At 38.6% G+C, this 26,473-nt stretch overlaps 1 protein-coding gene across 6 annotated transcripts in view; it reads left to right on the top strand.

Moving 5' to 3' along the window:
* BTBD10 (BTB domain containing 10) overlaps positions 1 to 26,473 on the top strand; it is a 75,836-nt gene that overhangs the window by 48,140 nt on the left and 1,223 nt on the right. For all 6 annotated transcript variants that reach the window (XM_055141361.1, XM_055141362.1, XM_055141360.1 and 3 more), the window contains 5 exons: positions 2,283 to 2,568; positions 3,630 to 3,732; positions 5,905 to 6,025; positions 10,711 to 10,908; positions 13,720 to 13,830. In XM_055141361.1, the coding sequence (XP_054997336.1) occupies positions 2,283 to 2,568; positions 3,630 to 3,732; positions 5,905 to 6,025; positions 10,711 to 10,908; positions 13,720 to 13,830 (819 nt within the window). The remainder of the gene's footprint in view (positions 1 to 2,282; positions 2,569 to 3,629; positions 3,733 to 5,904; positions 6,026 to 10,710; positions 10,909 to 13,719; positions 13,831 to 26,473) is intronic.

Raw genomic sequence — 26,473 nt, 5'->3', positions numbered from 1 at the left:
TTCAGGATAACTGTTATTCCAGGTATCTGAGTTGGGCATGAGATCTCTGATAGTATGTTACAAGTAAGTGCTTTAATTCTTGTACTGTCTCTCAGACCTATTTGCCTTTTTAAGTAGTGACAGCAGTGAATTGTGCCTAGTACTTCAGTGTAAATTAATTTCCTTCATTAAGTTGTTTCTATTTTACCTTTAACTTGGATTTTGCTTCGAGAAGCAAGAATTTAAAGAATTTACTTAAAGATAGTCGTGTTTCAAAATTGTATATAATTTGCCTGCAAGAATAATGCCCTACTAACATTAAAACTGATGCTGTAGTTTTAAAAATGTTTAAAGTTGGTTTCTATAATCTTACGAAGCTGTATAGCAACAGTTTGTTTAAAAGTTTGTAAGTATTTTATGGGGCTGGAGTAATAGCACAGTAGGTAGGGCATTTGCCTTGTATGTGGCTGACCTGGGTTCGATTCCCATATGGTCCCCTGAGCACCACCGGGAGTAATAATGAGTGCATGAGCCAGGAGTTACCCCTGTGCATTGCTGGGTGTGACCCAAAAAAGCAAAAAAAAAAAAAAGTTTGTATTTTAATAGAAATCCTTGATTGATCATAGAAAGGAGTAAAAGCTGGAATATTTTAGTTATTTATTTTGACAATATTTCTAATTTAATAGCAACACATCAAAGAAGTGTGTTTTGCTTACTTGAGAACCAGCTCTTTTCTACATACTATGCAAAAACATTATCTTGGCAAATGTATATGTATGTATATGAATATATATATATATACACACATATACATATATATGTATCTGTAAATGACCACTCTGAAGCAGTAGTATATAAGCAGTGTAAGCTTGATTTTTCACTTTCCACTAGAGAAAATGACAGGTGTTGCCTTACAAATTTCTAATTACATGATTAAAAATAATTTATATCAAAACCTAATTATGCAGAAAACTTGTCACTTTCTTAGTCAGAATTGTGCAGTAAGCCAAAAAAATAACAAAAAAGTATAAATAGAAGTTGAGTTTTTATATGTAAAGTCAGTATCTAGGAAGAAAAAGACTCTATAGTAAACTGTTTCATTATACTAGCAGATTTTGCAGTGGGGATGCTATCTGCATTGTGGAAACAGGCACTAAGGAGGAGGTGTCAGAGTATCTCTGAAGATAGAGCAAACCTAATTATATAATCAGTAAAGCGGTACAGAATGTTCTGAGTAGCCTGAGTCATGGAGGAATTTGGCAAAAGCTAATGAAATTGATGAGATGGAGGTACATTTTTAGGTCACCTTTAAAGTTTAGTAATTAACTTCTTAAGGAAACTTACTCCAAAGTCTTAATTTTTTTCTTCAATATTGAAACATAAATATTTTCTGAATTTTAATAGTATTTCCTGCCTATTAAGATTGTAGACAGTAATGATACAGAAAATTTATAGTGGTGCTTCAGCTAAAGTGAGAAGGAAAAGTATTTGCTATTACATTAACTTTATTTAGAAAGATGTTATAAGTTACTTAAAATAAATGTTTCTTGCTGTCTTATCCTTAGTGAAATCATTTTTCTTTGGGGCCTTCTTTTTGTGAAATAAATGGCTTATTTTTTTTTTAGAGTGTCTTTGATTCCAAAATTTGTACTTTGTATTCTCAGTAATTTTAATACCTTTAGATTTTAAGACAGTTTAAATTATTATTCTTACTTTTCTAGTTTCAGTGCTTATTTAATTTGTTGAGGATATTTTATTCTGGGGTTTTTGTATGTTTTTTAAGAGGAGTAATAAACTTTTTCTTAAATTTTGATCTTGGTCTGGTTCATCAGCTATACATCATTTTATAAGTCTGAACTGGAGCTATAGCACAGCGGGTAGGGTGTTTGCCTTGCACGGAGCTGGCCTGAGTTCGATTCCTTCGTCCCTCTCGGAGAACCCAACTAGCTACCGAGAATATCCTGCCCCCACGGCAGAACCAGGCAAGCTACCCGTGGCATATTTGATATGTCAAAAACAGTAACAACAAGTCTCACAATGGAGACGTTACTGGTGCCCGCTTGAGCAAATCGATGAACAACAGGAGACAGTGCTACAGTGCTACGTATCTTGGTTATTATAGAAAACATCTCTTTTTTAGGTTTTATTCTTGGGAAGTAAAGTAATATTTATGCTTTTCTGTGAGAATGTTATTTAAAATAAAAAAAGCAGAAATAATTGTGACTATTTAAAATTTATTTTGAAATTTTAAATAAAAATTTTATGAAGGATAATTTGTATTACTTTTAATATCTTTATTTCAGAACGAGAAAAAGATCATAGTTCTTCCCGCCCAAGTAGTCCTCGTCCTCAAAAAGCGTCTCCAAATGGTTCCAGTAGCAGTGCCGGAAACAGTAGCAGAAATAGTAGTCAGTCAAGTTCCGATGGTAGCTGTAAAACTTCTGGGGAGATGGTATTTGTATATGAAAATGCAAAAGAAGGTGCTCGTAATTTAAGAACATCAGAACGAGTGACGCTAATAGTGGATAACACTAGATTTGTTGTAGACCCATCCATTTTTACTGCACAGCCAAATACAATGTTGGGCAGGTTAGTATTACATTTCTTTAATATACTAATTATACAAAGCGTTTTCTCATTTGATTTTTTAAAATTTATTTTACAGCAATTGCCTTAAAATAAAATGTTTCTATTTTTTAAGTAACTTAGTTTTGAGGGTTAAATAACTTGCCCAGGTCAATACAACTCAATGGTACACAGTCAGATCTTGGTCTTGATTTCATTCCTCATGCATTTTACAGTATCAGTAGCAATAGCAAACAGAATGAAGACAGGATACTGAAAAAAATGTCTACAAGATTAAAATTAAAGATTTTCTAACAAATTGGATTAAAAAATAGAAATATTTTCTTCACTTGGAGCTTCCAAATTCTATCTCAGTAATCAGCAGGTATTAGCATATTTGAAACGTAAAAACTCCCAAAGACTGCTTCCAACATGAGCTGGTCAGTTTGATGGCAAATACTTAAAAAAGATGAAGAAATAACAAGTTGAATGAAGGATAAATTATTATGTTCTAATCTGTGCTAGTCCAGAGTTTGGAAACTTCAGTCTAAGAAGTATATAATAAACATTGTATACATGTTTTCAGCATTCCCCAAACTAGGATAGAATAACTTTTAATTACAAAATTACTGCCTCTTTTCATTTTTATATGAAATTGAAGGTATTTCAATTTAAGTATTTCATTTACAATGAAATAAAAATTAATGTGAGGAAAAATTTTTACTAGATTGTGTAAGACTTTCTTGTGTGGGTGTAATTTGTTTTGTTGTTGTTTTGGGGCCACACATAGTAGTGATTGAGGAGCCTAGGTTAGTTGATTATTTGATTTTACTGAGTAGGGTCTGTAGTGTTTATTAGCTTGGGAATTTTATAATTTCATGTTTTGCTTTTAGGAAATCTTTATCGTCCAATCAGAAAGGAAATATTTTCAATATTTCTTTAACATTTGTCAGGATAAACTTTAATAAATGTTAATTATTTTGATACTATAATGTTTATAGTTTTAACTTTGATACATGAAGTAACAATTTCCCTTTTGGAGGAAGAATCACATATAGATATTTCTCAATTATTCACAATTATAGGATGTTTGGATCTGGTAGAGAACATAACTTTACACGGCCCAATGAGAAAGGAGAGTATGAGGTGGCAGAGGGAATTGGCTCCACTGTATTCCGAGCTATTTTGGTGAGTGTGTCTTTCATATATATACATATGTGTATGTGTGTGTGTGTGTGTGTGTATATATATATATATATATATATATATATATGACCCTTTCTTGGTATATGATCCTGTCTTGTTATCGGTACTTGAATTGAAAGCAGAGCTCTGTTTTAGTACCTCTATAGAGTTATACAATTGTTTTCATGCAATTAAAAAAATTGTTTTACAAAATACTTATTTTATGCTATTTTTAGTGTATGAAGTAATTACACAGACATTTTGTGACTTCTATGGAAATAACATTAGGAATGATTTATCCTTTAGGTCTCCATAGGAAAATCTTTGCTTTTTTTTTGGGGGGTGTCCACACCCAGTGATGCTCAGGGGTTACTCCTGGCTTTGCACTCAGGAATAAACTCCTGGCAGTGTTTGGGGGACCATATGGGATGCCGGGGATCGAATCCGATCAGCCGAGTGCAAGGCAAACGCCCTACCCACTGTGTTATCGCTCCGGCCCCTCCATAGGAAAGTCTTTGAAGTTAAGATTTGTGTAGTATACTACTCCTCCCTCTTTAATTCTCTTAAGTATGGATCATCATTATTTTTCTTTTTGTTTTGTTTCTTTTTGCTTTTTGGGTCACACCTGGCAATGCACAGAGGTTAACTCCTGGCTCTGCACTCAGGAATAACTCCTGGCGGTGCTCGGGGGACCAGGTGGGATGCTGGGAATCAAACCTGGGTCAGCTGCATGCAAGGCAAATGCCCTACCCACTGTGCTATCGCTCCAGCCCCGGATCATCATTATTTTTGTTCCTAAAAATGAATATAGTATTTGAATTCTAAAATTTTATTGAAAATAGCCAGCAATGTGGACACAAAAACATTTAATTATTTCTAAGGTGTACTTATTTGAATTAGTATTAGACTATATTTATAATTTTAAATCGGTGATAAAGATTTAATTTATAGTGTGTGATAGTTTATGCCAGTATGAAAATATAATTCAGATAATTTTGGGAGAAGTGAGGAGGGAGGACCCTATGATACTAGATGGGAAAGTAATTATACTTGAACACATACCAGAGTATATTTTGCTTCTATTGATGCAGCAATTTTAGTATTTGTGTTATTGTGCCTCTGAATATCAAAAAGCTTGAGTAGGTCTTAACTTTTTGTGAGTGCTGCCAATACTTCCATTTACCCCCCAGTGGAGTTGACAAGAAACATTTTGGTGAGCTATGGAGTAACTTATCTGTAATTCTGGGCCAGCCCTGAACACTTCTGAGATTTTGGAAATAATTTCTATTGATTGTATTAATGTGGAAAACACAAAAGGATAGTGTTTGGGAGAAGAGTATCTATGCATTCTTTCTTTTACATATTTTAACGTGTGATTATGACTTTGAAGTTTTTTTCTGAAAACCTTAATTTTTTTTACATTCTCTTGATGATGCGTAAGGTAATTTAAAATATGTTATTCAACTAAGTAACCTTTTTTGGTTTTGGTTTTGTTTTTGGGCCATACCCAGTAGTACCAAGGCTTACTCCTGGCTCTACGCTCAAGGATCACTTCTGACAGTGCCCTGGGGACCATATGAATTGCCAGGGATAGAACACAGGGTGGCTGTTTGCAAGGCAAGCTCTCAACTTGATCTACCATCACTGCAGCCCCCCTTTGTGACTTTTTAAGAATTAAAAAAATTTTTATGGCAGATAGAAAAATTAAGTGTGTAAAATACTTATGAATTAGCTTGATATTGTTGAGATAAAAGATGAAAAAGTTTATGGGGAGACATGGGTGCTAATTTTAACTCTGCTGTTAAATGATTATATTTATTTACTATTTTCTTGCTTTGGGGGTCACAGTGTTCAAGAATTACTCCAGGCAATGCTTGGGAGACATTGTAATGCTGGGGATTGAATGAGGGGCTCCAGCATGCAAGCATGCTCTCTAACCCTTTGTGCTATCTACCCTGTGTTATATTTTACTGATTTAATGTCTTAGACTGTCAGAGAACTCACATAAGCCCTTATTAAAAAATTAAAATGGTTGCCTAAAGTCCCATCCAACTTAATTAACATTCCACAGATCTGATTTTAGAACTCCACTATTTTTGAAAATGCTACCAGCCCAATCTTAGTTTTGGCTACCTCTTGTTTCTGATGCATTCTTTTTTTTTCTTTTCCCCTCAGGATTACTATAAAACAGGAATAATCCGTTGTCCTGATGGCATATCTATTCCTGAGCTGAGAGAAGCATGCGACTACCTTTGTATCTCTTTTGAATATAGTACTATTAAATGTAGAGATCTCAGTAAGTATGATGTTTTGTATGTAAAGTGTGCTTTTTAGAGTTACAATATATTGATGTAAAAAGTTTAAAAGTACCATTCACCTACACTTCATATGTTTAATTGAATCATAAAGTATTTATGGGAAAAATGTATCTTTTATAAGCCTGTTAGGAAAATTTGCAGGGTTTTTTCAAGTTTAATAACTTGTTTTTATAGTTTTTTTTCCAAAATATTCTTCAACTTTTTCTTCATTCATTGCTAGTCTTCATCTGTATTAGGGACACCTGGCTTTGGTCAAATGTGTTGTTTGCTTTATTCCTCAGATCACATCAATCAAAAAATAATTATTTCGTACTTAGCATGGGCTGGAGCCATAGCACAGCATTTGCCTTACATGCGCCGACACAGGTTCGATTTCTCCACTCCTCTTGAGAGCCTGGCAAGCTACCGAGACTATCTCGCCCACAGGGCAGAGCCTGGCAAACTATCCGTGGCGTATTCGATATGCCAAAAACATCGAGCAAATCGATGAGCAACGGGATGACAGTGACAGTACTTAGCTTTTGAGATAATATCCTGTCAATATGCAATATGCAAATATGCAAATAATTCTCAAAAACAATGTTTTATATGAAAGATCCTAAATTGTTTAGTACTTACATATATGAAGAAGTGACTTCATCCAAAATTTTCAAAAAATAGTCTCAGAAATGTTTAGAACTGTGGAATTTACTTATTGGTTGATACTCTTTCTACCATGACCTCTCCTTTCTGCTGTTACACCAAGCCTAAAGAGAGGTGGGGTGGGCATGGGGTGAGGTATGATTATATTCAGAAAAATAAAGAAATTAAAAATCATAAAATGTTGACTTGGATACGAAATTGTCAGGGAAGTTCAAAAGGAGTGGCTATGCAGACTTGATGCTTAGAGGAGGAATTCAGAGGGGGAAAGTAGTAAAGAATAAATAACAAGGGAAAATAGATAGTATAGGGGTTAAAGTGTTAGGGATCCTGGTTTGAATCCCCAACAGCGCATATGTTTCCTGAGCACTGCCAGGGATTGCTTTTGAGCACAGAGATGGATTAACCCTTGAGCACTGCTAGAGGTGACCAACCCCCTGTCCTTCTGGTTGACCCCCTAGTTTTGTGCTGTGATCTTTTCTTGTAATATTATGAGGATTCATGAGAAATGCTGGCTTATAGGTCATTCTAAAGGAGATTTTCAGAGTAAAGATGAAAAAGATTTACCTTGGCATTTACTTAATTAGAACAAAGATTTAAAAATAAAATTAAATATCTTTGAAAATCTTTATTTTCAGTTTTTGTTCCACTCCCAGTGGTGCTCAGGGCTTACTCCTGGCTCTGTGCTCAGGGTCAATCCTTGCGGGCTGGAACCATATGTGGTGCAGGGGATCAAATCTAACCAGCCTCATGCAAGGCAAGCACCTTACTCATGTACTTTCTCTCTAGCCCAGAAGATCTTGAATACAAATTAATGTTTTTATAGTTTATCCTCTGTATAGTTGGAAGCTATTCTAAGTTTATGGTTATGGCCCTATGCTTGCCCTAGACCTGGATATTTTTACCTTATTACCTAAGTTTAACTCTGGCATGGCAGAGTGTGTCATAGTATTAGAAACTTAATGAGAAATTTTATTTAAAATATTTTGGTTTTGGGCCACACCCAGCAATTCTCAGGAGTTACTCCTGGCTCTACACTCAGGAATTACTCCTGGCAGTGCTCAGGGGAACAATATGGGATGCTGGGGATTGAACCCAGGTTGTCCATGTGCAAGGCAAATGCCCTGCCCACCGTGCTATTGCCCTAAAATTTTATTTAAAATTTTAAGGCACTTAAAACACACACACACACACACATACACACACACAATTTTAAGATACCCTGTGTAATACTTAACCATAGTCAGTACTTAAAACATAAACATCCCGGCCTGAGGAATGGTACAGAAGAAAAGGCACTTTCTTGCCATGTGACCATAGCCATTCTTTCCTAGTCATCACAGATGGTCACTGGAGCACAGGTAGGAATAAGCCTTAAGCACTGCCAGGTGTGACCCTAACCATTCTTCTTTGGGTTTAGTTATAATTTGCTTGAAAATGAGTGGCATTATTATTTTGTCATCTAGTCTGTCCCTAGATAACATTTTATATTTGCCAAGCATTCTTAAAGTCTCCATAAAATATCAAGAAAAGATAGTGTCTACCTCAATTTGGTTGAATCCAAGAGCGTTAATTACTATAAGCAATGGATTCTTGACTATACAGTGTCTGTTTTATACTCACGAGACTATTTTAGTTTAGCTTCGTGTAATTAGATGTGATTATTGAAAAAAAAACTGTAGAATTTCTTTGTTTCGTTTTTTTTTTTTTTTTTTGGTTACACTGGGTTTGATCCCAGGTATTACTTATATTCCTACGAACCTCTCTAGGAGTGGCCCCTGAGTACAGAGCCAGAAGTGTGGCCCCCCAGAACAACAAAATTAAAATTTATACTGTAGGTGTAGACTTAAGGCCCCAAATGAATTTTTCCTACAAACATGTGCCTTTATTAAATATTAGAATGAAACTTGACACTAAAACCTGTCTTTTAACAATAAAATTATTTGTTTTTGCTTTTTTTGTTTTATTTTGAGGCCATAAATATTAAGGTTAGTAAATATGCTTCACTAATAACTTATTTATTTTTATTCTGCCCTCAGAGAAGTGATTAGGCATAAAAAAAGCATTAACAGAAAGGATAGAATGCTGGCCAAATAAATGCAGTGTAGTCAGGAAGACTGGCAAGTAAATTTCATTTGATGTTAGAGGAAAATTAGTGTATTAAGTGAATGTTAGATATTAAACCCAATTTGGTTGGGGGAGGGGGGTTTGGAGGGGATGAGTAATTGTATCCTAATAGAAGCAATTGTATTTCCAGAAGCAGGATAATACAGAGGAAATGATTTTTCGGTCTTCTACCATAAAACTTAATGTAGAGTGAAGAAACTCTAAAGTAATAATTCTGTAATCAGTTGAGTCGCAAGTGTCTCTAGAATCTACATTTTATCTCTTTCTCCTCTCTCTCTCTCTCTTTTTTTTTTTTTTTTTTTTTGCCTTTTGGGTCACACCCGATGATGCCCAGGGCTTACTTCTCGCTCTGCACTCAGGAATAACTCCCGGCATTGCTCGGGGGACCGGGGATTGAACTCAGGTCAGCCACGTGCAAGGCAAACACCCTACCCACTGTACTACCACTCTGACCCCTAGACTCTACATTTCCTTCCTACACAAGGACACTGAAGATGTTTTGAAAACTAGAATTGAATTCTGTAATGAAGGCCTAGAATTCTGTAATGAAGGTTCAGAAATTGAAATAATATTCCTAGGTAATAGTGATAAGGAAAATGAAATTTAAAGTTTGAATAAAGAATTCAGTTGAAAAGACCCAAGAAGAAAGGTGCCACCATGTTAGAGCTGATAGAATTGGAATTAAATATCAATAACTGACATTATTTTAAGTGTTTTTCATTATTACCCTTACCTTACACTATTAACCCCATGATTTTCTGAAAAATAAAACATGTATCACTGTCATCCTGTTGTTCATCCATTTGCTCGAATGGGCACCAGTAATGTCTCCATTCGTCCCAGTCCTGAGATTGTAATAGTCTCTCTTTACTCGTCCTTCCCAACAGTGCCGCATTGGAGGCTCTTTCAGGGTCAGGGGAATTAGACCCATCATTGTTACTGTCATTGGCATATCGAATACACCACGGGAAGCTTGCCAGGCTCTGCTGTGCGGGCAGGAAACTCTCGGTAGCTTGCCAGGTTATCCGAGAGGGAGAACTGGACAGTAAGAGGTCATGCGGCTGCGAATGCATTTTGTATGGAAAAAGCCTAAAAATAAACAAGATACACGTAAGATAATTGTATAATTAGTTGGTAGATACATATATAATAAAAATACTCCATCTGCAAGAAGAATAGGTACTAAATCTAATTTTATAAATAGGAGAGTTAATTAATGTGTAAAATGAGGGGTATTTGTGTTGGATACATTTAATTCACCTTTCTTGCTATTAAATGAGAGCTATTCGGGCTGGAGCGATAGTACAGTGGGTAGGGCATTTGCCTTGCACGTGGCCGACCCGGGTTCGATTCCCAGCATCCCATATGGTCTCCTGAGCACCGCCAGGGGTAATTCCTGAGTGCAGAGCCAGGAGTAACCCCTGTGCATCGCCGGGTGTGACCCAAAAAGCAAAAAACAAACAAAACCAAAAAATAAATGACAGCTATTCATTTAATTATGAGCTACTCCTGGGGAAAGATTTTTTTAAATTAATTTATTTAATTTTTAATTGAGTCACCGTGAGAACAGTTACAGGGCTTTTAGGATCGAGTCTCAGTCATACTATGCTCAAACACCCATCCTTTGACCAGTGCACATGTTCCACCAGCAATAACCCCAGCATAACCCCCCTCCCACACCCCCTCTGCCTGTGTGGCAGATGATTTTCACTTTACTCTTGGGGAAAGATTTTTGTGTGTTTTTCCTTCATTCCTTTTGAAAGAACCAATATATTGTCTTACAGAATCAGTCCCAAAGTTGATACTGAAATAATCTGATGGTTTAAAAAAAAATTGTGTCTACTCTTCTACTTTTTCAGTGATTAAGAAAATCTAACTATTTTGCTTTTCATTTCAGGTGCTCTAATGCATGAGTTATCAAATGATGGTGCTCGTAGACAGTTTGAATTTTACCTTGAAGAAATGATCTTACCACTTATGGTAGCTAGTGCCCAGAGTGGGGAACGAGAATGCCACATAGTGGTGCTTACAGATGATGATGTGGTTGATTGGGATGAAGAGTATCCACCACAGATGGGAGAAGAGTATTCACAAAGTAAATATTGTGGCATGCATTCTGTCTTCTATAATATTAATCTAAGATAACTTTTTTTGTGCTTAATCTCTTACCTACACAAGGAGTCAGCCTACTATGACCTCTGGCCTAGTCTTCATTCGTATATTTTTAATGCCTTGTTGAATGCTTTACTGCTGCAATGACTCCATTGAATAGTTGTAACAGGCGACATGGCTAGCAAAGGCCAAAGTATTTACCATCTCATCTGTTACAGAGAGTGTACCCAATCCAATCATGCACAGAAATGGTTGCTGTTTGTTGAGTATCTGGGTCTTGATAGGGTTTTTTGGTTGGTTGGTTGATTGGTTTTTTTTTTTTTTTCCATTTAAAAGCATCTTAGAGAAGTAGATCCTGAAGTAGTGTTTTTTAAAAAATAAGCTAGGGGGCTGGAGATATAGCACAGCGGGTAGGGCGTTTGCCTTGCACGCGGCCGACCCGGGTTCAAATCCCAGCATCCCATATGGTCCCTTGAGCACCGCCAGGGGTAATTCCTGAGTGCAGAGCCAGGAGTAACCCCTGTGCATCGCCAGGTGTGACCCAAAAAGCAAAAAAAAAAAAATAAGCTAGATGGTTTATTTTAGATAACTTCAATGAGCATCAACTCATTGATTTCAAGGGTGGCTTTAAATTCAGAGTGTTTTTTTTTTTACTAGCATATGTAATCCTGGCAAATATAAAATGTATATTGATAAATTAATACTGATTATTAATTTATCATTATATATTTTATTTTTAAGTTTATTTTTATTAAACCAACATGAGATACATAGTTAGAAAAGTTATTCATGATTATTTCAATCATACAATGTTTTAACATCTATCCCTTCACCCAGTGTACATTTCCCAAGACCAATGTCCCCACATTCCTCCTTCCACCCCCATCCCTAGTCTGCCTTCACAGCAAGCACTTTTTTGTCTCTCTCTCTGTGTCTCTTTTCTTTTGGTTTGCAGTACAGGTACTGAAAGGCTATTGTTAGATATTTCTGACCTAAGTGCCATGTCTTGGGTGGTAATGACACTTATTTTACATCTAAGCCTTTTTTTTATAGTCTTTTGATTTGGGAAAAGCGGGTTGTTGGGGGGTGGGGAGACTGTATTTGACCAGTTTTATAGATTGAGAAGAAGAAATTGAAAGAATGATTTGCAGGATTAAATAAATAGCCTAACATCTTGTTCTTTGCTCTAATATGTGTTGACTTAGTAAGGATGAAAGGAAAAAGTACAGTAATATAGGAAGTGCTAGACTCTGACTTTTCCACCTTACTTTTTTTGTAAAAATACAACAAGGTATTCCATTTGTTTGTGTGATTTATAAGGGAAGATTTTAAAAATATGTTCCTTAATACATTATGATAGCATTTCTCAGAATTTACATTGCCAATATATCTTCTGCATGGTATACTTTAATGAGCATTATGATTCTTTTTTGGACAGAAATTGATATTTCAGTAATTTCCATATTACTTGATTCTTTGCTGTTTTTTTTATAGTCATGTGTGGAATAAGAATTTGAACAAAATCCAGGATCAGTGGGGTCACCAAAAACCAAAGGATATGAACTAATTTTTTATTAGTGAAGGATGTATGATCATAGAATTTTTTAGTTTTTGAAAAGTTTGTCTCAAGAGTAGAGCCAACCATAGCACAGAAATGACATTATATTCAAACAAATTATAATAGAACTGATTTTTCTTTCTTAGTTGTTGAACTTTGCATTTCAGATGGTTTTTAGTTTATAGTCATGTTTTTGATTGTAAGCTCTGAAAAGCTTAAAATGACTGAAATCATTTTACTTACTACTCTAAATATATTTTATTTTGTACCAAGATTTAAATGTACTCAGTATATTTTATTTTGTATCAACCTGAAGATTCTTTTGAGGAGATAGAGATTACCTCAGCCTGATTTTCCTAAGTGTGACATTGTGACATTATCTGTTCTCAGATATCAACAAGCCTTATCTTTATTAGTAATCAGTAAGAGTAAAAATCACAAATTTACACCTGAGTAGCATTTGTATACGTATTTTCCTTTTATTGACTCCTAAACCAGCATGTTTGGTTTGTGAGTGTGTTTTTCTTTTTTTGAAAAAACCTTTGCAGTTCACCTTTTAAGGGAGATAACTCCACCCGAAAGAGAGAAGGCGAGGAAGGTCCATCAGTCTAACTCCCTGAAGTTCCCAGCTCATTTCGAAGACTCAACATGTTGTCAGTGGAGTGTCTGTCCTTTGCAAAACCAGTTTGCTCTAAACAGACTAACCAAGGCAGAACATGCTCGAATCTGCCATTTTTAACATCAGTATTAAAATGGGGCTGTTCGCCTGAATGAAAAACAGTTTGTGGGGAGGGTCTTTGCCTTTTGGGGAAATTATTAATAGTTACTCAATCCATTAAATATAAGATGTATCCATTTTGTGCTGACAAGGCAGTCCCCCCTCCCTCCTGATGAGAGTGGCTTGTAGGCATCATAGCAAAGTCCTTTGCCTGTTTGGTAGTAACTTTTATTTGAAGAAATTGGGGTAGATCCCATTTCAGTAAGTTTATACATGATATATCTTTCAGAAGAAGATTCTTCCTATGGATTGGGTTACCCGATTGGTTATTAAAGCTTTTTCTTGATTCAACATAAGTAGTCATTTGCTTAAATATTAACTGTACTGAATTGTCCTGTCATGTTGGCTAGTTATCCTTTGGCATCACTGCATCCATGATTTGGGCGTCTTTGATAATTTAAATTTAGGTTTATTGCCAAGTATTTTGATACTAATATGAACTTTCTTTTTGTTTCTAGTTATTTATAGCACAAAATTATATAGATTTTTCAAGTACATTGAAAACAGAGATGTGGCCAAATCAGTTTTGAAGGAGAGGGGTCTTAAGAAGATTAGATTGGGCATAGAAGGTAAGACATTTTTATTATTTTTTGTTATCTTTTGAAAAAACAAGATTTAAAATTTGATCACATTTAGTAAGTTTAATCCCACTTAGCATATTATATATTCTGAATACTTTTAGAAAACTAAAGCATAGAATTACTGAATGTTCCTGCAGTAGGTGTTTTGGGTTTTTTTTTTTTTTTTTTTTTTTTGCTTTTTGGGTCACACCTGATGATGCACAGGGGTTACTCTTGGCTGTACACTCAGGAATTACTCCTGGCGGTGCTTGGGGGACCATATGGGATACTGGGAATTGATCCCATGTCAGCCGAGTTCAAGGCAAATGCTCTGCCTGCTGTGCTGTTGCTTTAGCCTCCTCATACAGTAGATTTTTAAATAAAACATTGCCCTCATTTCATTGGAGAAGTTAGATGAAGGGCCATTAGAAATTATTTCCTAAGATTCCCAAGTGAGGGGGCTGGAGCAATATTCCAGTGGGTAGGGCATTCGCTTTGCATGCGGCTGACCCAAGTTCGATCCCCAACATTCGATATGGTCCCCCAAGCACCACCAGGAGTAATTTCTAATTGCAGAGCCAGGAGTACTCTGAGCATCACCGGGTGTGACTCAAAAAAAAAAAAAATCCCAAATGATGCTTAGATGAACTTGTCTTTTTTTGCCAGAGCTTGTCCTCATTCATTGTTGACTGAGTTCATTGGTGTGTGGACATAAATGAATATACGTATATATATTCCAATAAGCTCAGCAGGGCTTTTTTCCTAGTAATCATTGAAGTTCCTCAAACCTCAAGAATTAAAAAGTTTCTGAAAATTTATGTAAAAGTAGTACTAGTAGCTTGCAGAGATCTTTGGTTATAAGGTTTTTTTTTTTTAATTTTTTTTATTGAATCACCATGTGGAAAGTTTCAAAGCTTTCAGGCTTAAGTCTCAGTTATACAATGCTCGAACACCCATCCCTTCACCAGTGCACATATTCCATCACCAGGAACCCCAGTATACCTCCCCCCGCCGCCCCACTCCCCACCTGTGGAGCTGATAAATTTCACTTTACTTTTCTCTTTACTTTGATTACATTCAATATTTCAACAAAAAACTCACTATTGTTTGGAGTGTTCCCCGCCTCCCCAAGTCAGACCTGTTGAAAAGGAAGCATTTGATAATTTGTTTTCCATTGCTGACAATGAAGAGATATGAGACCGCGTAGTTTTGGATTTCTGTATTCTAGTAACTAAGTCCAGGGAAATTTCTGCCAGAAATTGCATTGCTGCAAACTCGTACCTCCCTTTTGTGGTCGTCATAAAATGGCGGCCGGGGCTCAGTTCACAGTCTAGAGACATTTCTGCAAGAAGCTGCTGGTGCCCAAAGTGGTTTAGCTGGCCTCCGAGGCCATGGTTGTGCAGCAGCGGAGAGCTATAATAGTTTTTTCTTAAATTACGTACAAAGTAAAAATTTAATGTATGTTTTTTAGATTGCTTTTATATTTTATGATTTTAATTTTTTCCAGTTGCTGAAAAATAGTTCCTGATTTTGTTTTGATTTTTCTGATTAGTGCCCAGGAGATCTAGGGCCCTTCCTGTAGTGCTGCTTTGGTCCTGCAGTTCTGGGGGTTATCGCAGCCACTGTGGCATGCTCTCAGGCCTTTATTTTAAAATGCACTAGAACAAAATGCTATTCTTTTCACAGTATGGCATAGAGAGTAAAGATTGTAGAGCTAGCTTGCTTGAGATCAGATCCTGTGACTTGATAACTATAGGACCAGGGCTAAGACACTTTTCTGTGTCTATTTTCTCACTTAAAGTTGAAGCATTTTTAGTGTTACAGTGAGAATAAAATGAGTTAATACATGGAAAGTATGTAGAAAGGAACCAAACAATATATATATATTTGTGATAAAGAAGAGAATGTGTTATCTATTGGCTTGTTGAGAGGTTGGAGATCATATTATTGGGCTGCTGCTGAGCTGTGTGGGGAAGCAGGTTTTTTCAGGAATGGAAGAAGTTGTGGAATTGCTGACATAATAAATAGCTTTTCAAGTGTATAGTGGGGTATAGTTGCTTGGTTGCAAAGCTGCTAGAAAAGACAACTGGGACTGATTTCGGATTGGAAGAATAGAGAAGGTCTCTAACCTAGAGACATTTGACGTGAAGCCTGATGATAGAGGAGGGCTCCGGGTAGAGAAGACAGTGGCACAAAAATGTTGGATAGGAATGAAGAAGAATTAAAGAACTAGAATTGGTGTCAACGTAGTAGAAGTGAGATAGGATCTGAAGATAAAGGGTTTTGTAGGTCTCTCTCAGGATTGTATTGGCCAGTGACCTAAAATAAGTTTTCAGCCTTTGAAAAAAACAGTTTACTTTTTTTTTGGTCACTGAGAGATGTGGGGTGAGAGTTGGGCCACACCCAGAGGTGCTCAGGGCTTACTCCTGGCTCTGTGCTGAGGGATTGCTCCCGGCAATCAGGGGACTATATGGGCCCCAGGGATTGAACACAGTCAGCCTTGTGCAAGACAAGTGCCCTATCACTGTACAACCACTCCAGCCCCCCAAATAATTTCTTTATTTATATAATTTATGTCTGTCTTCTACTAGAGGGTGGTTATATATACTATATACTAGAGGATGGTTATAATGGAATAAAATTCACCAGAAATGTTTGCCTTCCCCCATACTTTCTTTGCATAGCTGCTACATTTATTTTTAAGATACTTTGTGAAGTCTTTTCTTTCTCTTAAATTTTCTATTTAAAAATTAAATGTTTAAGACAAAAACAGTTTAAGACAGAAGCCACAACTGTTGATACAATTCAGAAGTTGAAATTGATTAGATAACACAGCTCCAGTATTATAATCAGTAAGTATAATAAAGATCAATCTAGGGACTGGAGAGATAGTACAGCAGACAAGGTGCTTGTCTTGCATGTGCCTGAACTGAGGTTCGATATGCTGCATCCCATGTAGTCCCCTGAGCACCACCAGGAGTGATTCCAGATTCCAGAGTGATTCCAGAGTGCAGAGCCAGAAGTAACCCCTGAGCATCACCATGTGTGGCCCAAAAACAGATTAAAAAAAAAAAAACTTTATGTGAAAATTGTCATGGCATTAAGTCCTTGTCAAAGAATGTGCTAAGCTCCTCATTGCTAGTTGAGCCTTCTGTGTTATAATTGTTTTGATTTGTTGAGTTTAGTTGGCATCTATGTTACTTCCTTATCTATTTTTGTGTGCTTCTACTGGGATTTCAATATTGAGGTATTCAGAATGGCTGCCAGGGCTTCACACTCTATGAAGTTTCTCTTTACAATAGTTTTTCTTTACAACAGTTTACTTTGGTCTGGGCAAATGAGTTGACATGGCAGGAGGCTGCAGGAGGTGGGTGTGGCTGCTGGGCATCCGGAAGTACAGGGTTGAGTGTGGGAGAAGGCTGCCTATCCCAACTCTGAGACCAATATTCTCAACCTGAATACTGGAATACCAGAAATTGTTTTGCAGTTTGTCATCTCAAGCCACGGAGTTGAGCCCTTGGTGTGGCTGCAGTGTGCCAGCAGCAGGCCAGGCTTTGGCCCGCCTGCCTCTCTAGAGCACCCCAGAGTTTTCAGCCTGGGGCACTGGTGTGTCCATGAGTTTTAGCTGCGTGGCTTTTATCTCCTTGAAGATTTAGTCTGGAATTGATAGAGACTAAATCTTGGGTGGGTCAGCATGGAGACTGTGGGAGGTAGGTATGGCTGCCAGGGCTGAAACTATGAAGTTTCTCTTTAAAATAGCTTAATACGCGATAATCTGTGTAAAAAATTACAAAGATGCGCGCACGCATGTGCGTGCACAGGGAAGGGTGCAATGTGTGGTGTTGTGATGAGTGTTGTGTTCTCCGGCTCTCGGGACGGTGCTCTCTCTCTCTCTCTCTCTCTCTCTCTCTCTCTCTCTCTCTCTCTCTCACCACCTAAGTGCTCTCGAGCCACTGTGTATGGACTGGATCGGGATGGCTCCTCCTTGTACTATGCTTCTATGTGTGCCGCTGTGCTCTCTTTGTCTCTCTGTCTCTGTAGTCTCTCCTCTGGTCTCTTTCGACCTCTTTCTGTGTCTGCTTCTGTGTCTTCTTTCTCTTCTGCTGCTTCTGTCTGTGTCCTGCTGCCTCTTCTGTCTCTGCTGTCTCCTCTTCTGTCTCTGCTGTTTCCATCTCTTCCCCACAGTCTTAGTTTACATAGTAATCAAATAGGGCGGTGACACAAAGGTGGGTTGAACATTAACAAATTAACAAAGAAGGGTAAAACCATTTCTCCAGGAGATTAACAAAAATTTCATCTAAGATTACTCCAGATTTTTTTTTTTCTTTTTGGGTCACACCCGGCAATGTACAGGGATTACTCCTGGCTCTGCACTCAGGAATCACCCCTGGCGGTGCTCAGGGGACCATATGGGATGCTGGGAATTGAACCCAGGTCAGCCACGTGCAAGGCAAACGCCATACCCGCTGTGCTATTGCTCCAGCCCCAAGATTACTCCAGATTACTTGGAGATCCACTCAAGGGTGGGGTCCAAACAAGGGTATGTCGGGATGTGTCCCTTTCTTCCTTCCTCAGCTAGTAATCCACTTAAATAGTTGTAGTAAATCTACTTCAAATATTTCTAGCAGTGTCATTCTGTATGAGCACAGTAAGAGATGTATCAAACTTAAAGTTTGGTTCTTTCTGAGGACATCTCACTATATTTTCTAGACCACAGTCCTCAGGTCAGGTTAGTCTTCCTAACCCCACAGGGTCCTAGTTTCGTCATTACTTTTGGATCATGACAGCATTTGTCTATGACCATGTTCTCAACTTACAGTTGAGTATTGTGGCGCTTTGGCCTGTCTCATTTCAATGCCAGGGTAGCTCACAGCTTGCCCTGGGTCCATTTCGTCCCTCGTCGGGACCCTGCTCTTGGGGTGCTAGAAACTAAGGGCAAATGAATCGAGAAAGCAGATTCCCAGGAGTAATTATTATCGGAATCAGTCAGCTCCCAAGTTATAAAGCATAATATTAACTGTCTTCCTGTGTCCATACAGAAAGGACATTACTTTAAGGTAAACTGAGTTCCCTATGGCAAGGCTCAAAGAACAAATACAATCTGTTCAGTCAAATACTATAAACTCTTTGAGAAAAGAACAGAAACATATTATATACCTACATGTAACTTAGTGCAATAGCATATAAATGACTTTTAAGTAATAAATAAATTATGTAAGATAAAAGTTTGTTACTGCAAAATGAGGAATTCTTTATCACAGAGTAATAAGTGTACTGTTACAGGCCTTCAGTTAAAAACTCTGATTTTTTTTTTTTCTTTTTGGGTCACACCTGGTGATGTTCAGGGGTTACTCCTGGCTCTCCACTCAGTAATCACTCCTAGCGGTGCTCAGGGGACCATATGGGACGCTGGGAATCGAACCCAGGTCGGCTGCATGCAAGGCAAATGCCCTACCCGCTGTGCTATTGCTCCAGCCCCAACACTGAATGTTTTGATACTATAAGGACTTAGAACAGTTTATTAAGCCCACTTAAAATCATTTATCATAGTTCATCATATGTAGTAATGTACTATTGTAAAATTAATATTCCTCTAAAATGTCATATACAATAAGGTGAATAATTCCTTAATATTAGTATCAGTATTAAGATTTACCCCATCGATCAAAGAAAGAACTTTTATAGCTGCTCTTTCCAAACCAGTTCAGCGACCACATCGTGTTAACTACATTTGTTTTTGTAAATCTTTCAATTGGAGTTACCCCTAATTATAACAACGTCTTGTTGAAGAATCTGCAACAGTTGTCTTCTGAAATTTTTCAGCTGCTTCCTTGTGGAGTGCTTTAATTTATTCCTGTTTGTAATTCCTAAAATATGTAAGTTAAAGACTCTTTAATTCAACTTCAGTATTTTTAGCAAGAATGTGTCATAAGTGAGATGTATTTCTTTTATTGTATCACCTGTAGTTATAGTAAAATTTATAGTGATCATGGATAAAGAGACTGATAGCATTAATAGATAAGCTTGTTCTTTATGTGGTATTATTTTAATACTAAAGAATGGTAAGTTTCCTTTTGTACAACCCGGCGATACCACTTCTTGACATCTGCCTTCAAAACAAAAACAATGCAATAGAATATATGCACATTACATTCATTGAAGTTTAGTAGAATAGCAAAGCTACAGAAATAATCAAGTTTCCCAACTACATGTAAATAGATTGAGAACGTTGAGAATATGCTTAGCATGTGTGACTCCCTGGGTTCAGCCCCACATACTAAAACAAAAGTTTCTAAATAGGTTTGCTTTAGTGGGTGTTAGGTTAGGTTGCTGTTCTGGGGATACCAAGAAGACAGGAGAACTTGGATAAGTGAGGATGGTGAAATACAAGGCAGAAAGTGTTTGTGAAATAACTAATACCATTTAGTTTTTGTAGCACTGTAGCACTATCATCCCGTTGTTCATCGATTTGCTCGAGCAGGCACCAGTAACATGTCTGTTGTGAGAATTGTTGTTACTGTTTTTGGCATATCAAAAATGCCACTGGTAGCTTGCCAGGCTCTGCCATGTGGGCGGGATACTTTCAGTAGATTGCTGGGCTCTCCGAGAGGGATGGAGAATTCGAATCCGGGTTGGCCTCGTGCAAGGCAAACGCCCTACCTGCTGTGCTATTGCTCCAGTTCATTTAGTTGTGTACTGTGTTTATTGCTCTAGTCAGGGTCTATCTAAAGCCTTTTTTAAACTTAATTATAAGCAGGATATGAGGTGGTTTTAGAAAGGGAGTTGGAGTGGGTAGAATGTGGGGTGTAGGAAAGCATGGATAACTTTCTGGCTAAATCCTTTACATACATTCCACCAATAAAAACTATTTGGCCTTTTTTGCTCTTTAAAAAAAAAAAAAGACCTTTTTCCTTAATGAAACAACATCTTTATTTTTTTATTTATTTATTTTTTTTTTTTTTGCTTTTTGGGTCACACCTGGCGATGCACAGGGGTTATTCCTGGCTCTGCACTCAGGAATCACCCCTGGCCGTGCTCAGGGGACCATATGGGATGCTGGGATTCGAACCCGGGTCGGCCGCGTGCAAGGCAAACGCCCTACCCGCTGTGCTATCGCTCCAGCCCCAATGAAACAACATCTTTAACCTAATAAAGTTGAGACCCTAAAGGTAGTTAAGGACTGCAGGGATTTGCTGTTCCATGATTAGGAATTTTATTATAAACATGTAAAGCTCTCATGTCAAAGTATTTAAGATTATTATTATTTTTTTTAATTTAAGGAAAGAAAACTGAAATAAGATTGTTTAATCGGTTGCCATAGGATATAGAATATTCACTACTGATTTAGTGAAGTCTTTAGATAGTTATGCATTATTTCCTCTGCATCTGTGGGCAAAAGTCGCTTTGATTTTTCCATTTCAGTTTTTGGGGGCCTGTATAAAAATTTTATTCTCTGTGGCATTTTAGCAGAGAAAACTTTTTATTTTTTATTTATTTATTTTTTGCTTTTTGGGTCACGCCCGGCAATGCACAGAGGTTACTCCTGGCTCTGCACTCAGGAATCACCCTGGCGGTGCTCAGGGGACCATATGGGATGCTGGGAATCGAACCCAGGTCAGCGTGTGCAAGGCAAATGCCCTACCCGCTGTGCTATTGCTCCAGCCCCCCAGAGAAAGCTTTTTAAAAAGCCTTAAAGACTAAGACTCTTCCCAGTCTTACCTAAATCTTTTCCAGTAAAAGACCTTCTTCTTTACACAGTCATTTCTCTGGGTCTGCTAGACATGCTTTATATATTCCTAACTCTGAGACTTAGCTTATGCTCTTCTCTCCTTTGCATGGTGTTCTCTGCCTGCATTGCCTTCCCCTTGGTTTTGAATATCCTAGTCTTCCTCTTCCAGTAAGCTCCAACAACAACACTTCCAGGAATTTTTTTTCAACTATTCTAATTTTTGGGCTGGAGCGATAGCACAGTGGTAGTGCATTTGCCTTGCACACAACCAACCTGGGTTTGATTCCTCCGCCCCTCTCGGAGATCCCGGCAAGCTACTGAGAGTATCCCACCCACGTGGCAGAGCCTGGCAAGCTACCCGTGGTGTATTTGATATGCCAAAAAGAGTAACAACAAGTCTCAAAAATGGAGACGTTATTGGTTCCTGCTCGAGCAAATTGATGAGCAACGGGATGACAGTGACAGTAACAGTTATTCTAATTTATAGGAATTGTAGTGCTCTTCTTCTTAACATCTGCATAATTGCCTTAATGCATTTTTTCTTTTTTCTTTTTTTTGCTTTTTGGGTCACACCCAGCAATGCACAGGGGTCACTCCTGGCTCATGCACTCAGGAATCACCCCTGGCGGTGCTCAGGGGACCATATGGGATGCTGGGATTTGAACCCGGGTAGGCCGCGTTAAAGGCAAACGCCCTACCCACTGTGCTATCGCTCCAGCTCCCCTGACACTTTTTCTTCTATGATTTTTCTTTGCTATTTTGGTTCTTTTCCTTCATGAACAATCTCATCATCCCAGAGAATGCCTTTAAGGCAGCATGCTCCTATTAGAATTGTCTAGTGTATTTACTATTAAATCATTACTTGTTAAATGACTAGATTGGTAAGTACGTCTGGAAGCCAGAAACACTTTATTTTCCTTTATTATCAGTGTTACTTGTTTTTAAAGAAAAAAAATTCTTTTTAGTAAAAAAGTATTCTTTTCAGATACTCCCCAAATATCTAGGAATATATTGTCCCTTGTTACTGATAAATCTTAATAGCTTCTAGTGAGTCAGTATTTGTTCAAATATTTACTTAGTGCCTGCAGTATTGAGATATTATATTAGGCAATGGGGTTAGAGAGATAAAGACACTGACTAAAATAGGAACTCGTCTAGGTGAGAGGGTCATACAAAATTTTTTTTAACTTGGTATTGTCAGTATTGTTACAGTAGAAGTGCTCTGAGTTTAAGAAGTAAATGATTAATTTTGTGGACACTAAATATTTTTATCAAAAAATATTGTAGCTGCAGGTGCAGAGGGAAGCAGGAAACAGGTAGTAAAAACACTTTCAGGAAACTTATTCTAAGCACCAAAGTATATATTGGGAAAAGTGGCAAGTTTAAGATGGCTGATGTATGTGAGAGCTCCATGGTTAAAAAATAGCTTACTTTGATAGTAGGTTGTATTAAATAGGTTGTTTAGAACCTGCTTGTTAATAAAAGGTATATATATAATATTATGAATAGTATGGACTCTAAGTACAAGGAAACTCAGTTTTTTAAAAACTTTTTGGGTCAGGTCCCCAACGTTCCCAGTATTCCTCCCACCACCCCACCCCATCCCCCGCCACCCCACCTCTGCAGCAGGGCATTCCCTTTTGTTCTCTGTCCTTTTGGGTGTTGTAGTTTGCAATAGAGGTATTGAGTGGCCTTCATGCTTGGACTATGGTCTATTTTCGGCACACATCTTTCAACCTGAATGGGTCCTCCCAACATCCTCTACTTGATGTTCCCTTCTCTATCTCAGCTGCCTTTTCCCCCCCAGCATGTGAAGCCAATTTCCAAGCTGTGGAGCAGACCTCCTGGTTCTTATCTCTACTACTCTTGGATGTTAGTCTCCCATTCTGTTACTTTATACTGTATAGATGAGTGATCTTTCTATGTCTGTCTCTATTTCTGATGCATTTCACTTAACATGATACTTTCCATGTTGATCCACTTACATGCAAACTTAATTTCATCATTTCTAACAGCTGCATAGTATTCCATCGTTCCATCGTGTAGATGTACCGAAGTTTCTTTAACCATTCATCTGTTTTTGGGCACTCCATTTTTTTCCCAGATTTTGGCTATTGTAAACAGAGCTGCAATGGAACATACAAATGTAGATGTTATTTCTACCATACCATACCAGCCTCTCCGGGATATATTCCCAGGGGTGGTATTGCTGGATCAAATGGGAGCCCAATTTCTAATTTTTTGAGAATCGTCCATATTGTTTTCCAAAAGGGCTGAACCAGTCGGCATTCCCACCAGCAGTGAAAGAAGAGTCCCTTTCTCCCCACATCCGTGCCAACACCTGTTGCTTTTTTTGGATGTGGATATCAGTAGTTTTTTTTTTTTTTAATTTTATTGAATCACCATGTGGAGGGTTACATAGTTCTCAGGATTATGTCGGTTATACAGTTCTCAAACACCCTTCACTTCACCAGTGCCCATCTTCCATCACCAACCCCCCCAGTATACCTGCCACCCCCTCCCACCTCCCCAGTCCCAACCCTTGCACATGATATGTTTCACTTCGTTTACGCCTTATTTCGATTACATTCCATGTTTCAACACACAACTCACTACCGTTGTTGGGGTTTCCCCCAAAAAAGAAAAGCAGTCCTATTGCCAAGGAGGCATTTGATAGTTCTCCATTGCTAAGAATATAGAGATATTAAGTCCCGCTGTTTGTTACATAGTTTTTCTTTTTCCCCCTTGCCCCGCGCCACCGAGTTCACGCCTGTTTTAGTAATCGCCACGCTGCCTGACAAGGGAAAAAAAAACCGAAAAGGATGGTTATTTCCCGTCATCAGCAGGCGTGGGGCTCTGGCTTAGTTGATAGACTTGTAGAGTATCTGCAAGCAGTCTCTGGAACCGAAGGTCTTGCGCTGGTGTCGGCTCCGGCTCGAGATTCCACCAGCGTCCCGCTGTTCCTTGTACATAATTTTTCCCCTTATATCCCATTCCCACGCCACCAGGTCCGTTTGCTTAATGGACATCACACTGTAGTTGATGACACACCGCGTTTCTTCCCGAGAAAGAAGAAAATTTCTTCTCAGCCGGCGTGGGGATATAGCTTAGTTCAGTCTAGTGAGATGGCTACCACTTTGATTGCCTTCAATATTTCAGCAACAGACTTACTATTAGGATCTCCCACAAAAGTCCGCCCCATTAGAAAGGAACCATTACATATTGCTCATACTAAGATGACATTAAGTCGCGCGGCCGTGGCAGCGGCCGCGCGGTTTTGGGTTTCTGTATAAAGTCCAGGGAAAGTACAACCAGAAATAACATCACTACAAACTTTTACCCTTTTATGGTGCTCATAAGATGGAGAAACCTAGAGAGAGGCTCGGCGTCTCCGTTTTGCGCTCAGGAAAACCGCGGCCCCTGCGCTGTGCTCAGGAGGGAGGAGTTGAGAGAGAGACAGGTTAAAAGAATTGGGGGATGCCCGGGTCCCACAGCTTCAGCACGCCGTGGGGTCTCTGGTCCCATGCCGGAATTAGTTCAGTGGGCTGCTTGGAGTCCGAGGGCGCTCCCTCGGGCCCCTCCATCATGTTCCTTCCACAGCCGGGTCCAAAAGGAAGCACACGTGGGGGAGGTGGGTTTAAGTATCTAACTGCGGTGGGCGGGGGTCGCCGCCCCCGCCCCCTGGGGACTCCCGCAAGCGCGCTCACGTCCTGTTTTGGCTGGATCGGCGTCTCTGTTTTGCGCTCAGGAAAACCGCGGCCCCTGCGCTGTGCTCAGGAGGGAGGAGTTGAGAGAGAGACAGGTTAAAAGAATTGGGGGATGCCCGGGTCCCACAGCTTCAGCACGCCGTGGGGTCTCTGGTCCCATGCCGGGATTAGTTCAGTGGGCTGCTTGGAGTCCGAGGGCGCTCCCTCGGGCCCCTCCATCATGCTCCTTCCACAGCCGGGTCCAAAAGCGATATCAGTAGTTTTTAAGAATATGATTACATTTGAAGTAGACTGGTTATTCTGTTTGGGAAGAGTTTGGATGATGAGGTTAAATTTTTATTTTTTGGTTTTTGAGTCACACTTGGGATACTAAGGGCGCTACTGCTGACTGCACTCAGGGATCACTACTAGTGGGGCTGGGGTCCCTTATGGTGATGCCAGGGCTCCAATCTGGGCTGGGCCAGCAGTATTTAAGGCAAGCTGGCCATGTCTGCTGTACTGTCTCCCTCACCCCTCACCCCTGCACCCTACCCTCTATGAAAATTTTAAAGGCTTTGGAATTAAGAGGAATTACCAAAGAGGACTAGGAACTGGAGATGTAGACCTTTGTGATTTCTAGTGCTGCCTTTTAGCTGGTGATTAACAAAATGTGAAATCTAGACAACTTTGTACAGGTTCTTTGAAAGGTTTTAGCCCTGCTTTCCAGTGTCCAGCTGCAACCATATATACATATTTAACACATGGCAAAATATGCCACCTACCCACCTACCAGTGAGTGATGCTTAAAATGTACCCACCATCGAAGTAATCATTGAGTCTCCAGTGTGTAAACTGTGTTCCTTTTGATCTGCACATTGATCTCAGGCCCACAGGACAAACCCAGCTATTATGTGGAGTAGCTGAGAAGATGAAAAATTTCAATTCCATACTAGAATTTCAGTTTATGGTTTAACTGAAGACTGAGAGAGTGGAATATTTATTTTCTTTCAATTTGAACTATAACAGAAAGGTTTTTTTTTTTTTTAAGGCTAAATTGGGCAATTGGGGGTTTTATTTGTACATGCTTGTATGTTAAAACTTTTCTCTGGAGCAGAGAGTTGAAAGGGCCCAAGAAATTTATGGACTGAGCGCACACTTTGCATGCGGGAGGTGGTCTTGGTTTGACACCCAGACCCAAACAAACTAAAAATCCAGAAAATTTAGAAGGTTGAGGTGT

This window comes from Sorex araneus, chromosome 6, assembly GCF_027595985.1.
Source record: "Sorex araneus isolate mSorAra2 chromosome 6, mSorAra2.pri, whole genome shotgun sequence".
Taxonomy (NCBI): domain Eukaryota; kingdom Metazoa; phylum Chordata; class Mammalia; order Eulipotyphla; family Soricidae; genus Sorex; species Sorex araneus.
This window is presented reverse-complemented; position numbering and strand designations above follow the sequence as displayed.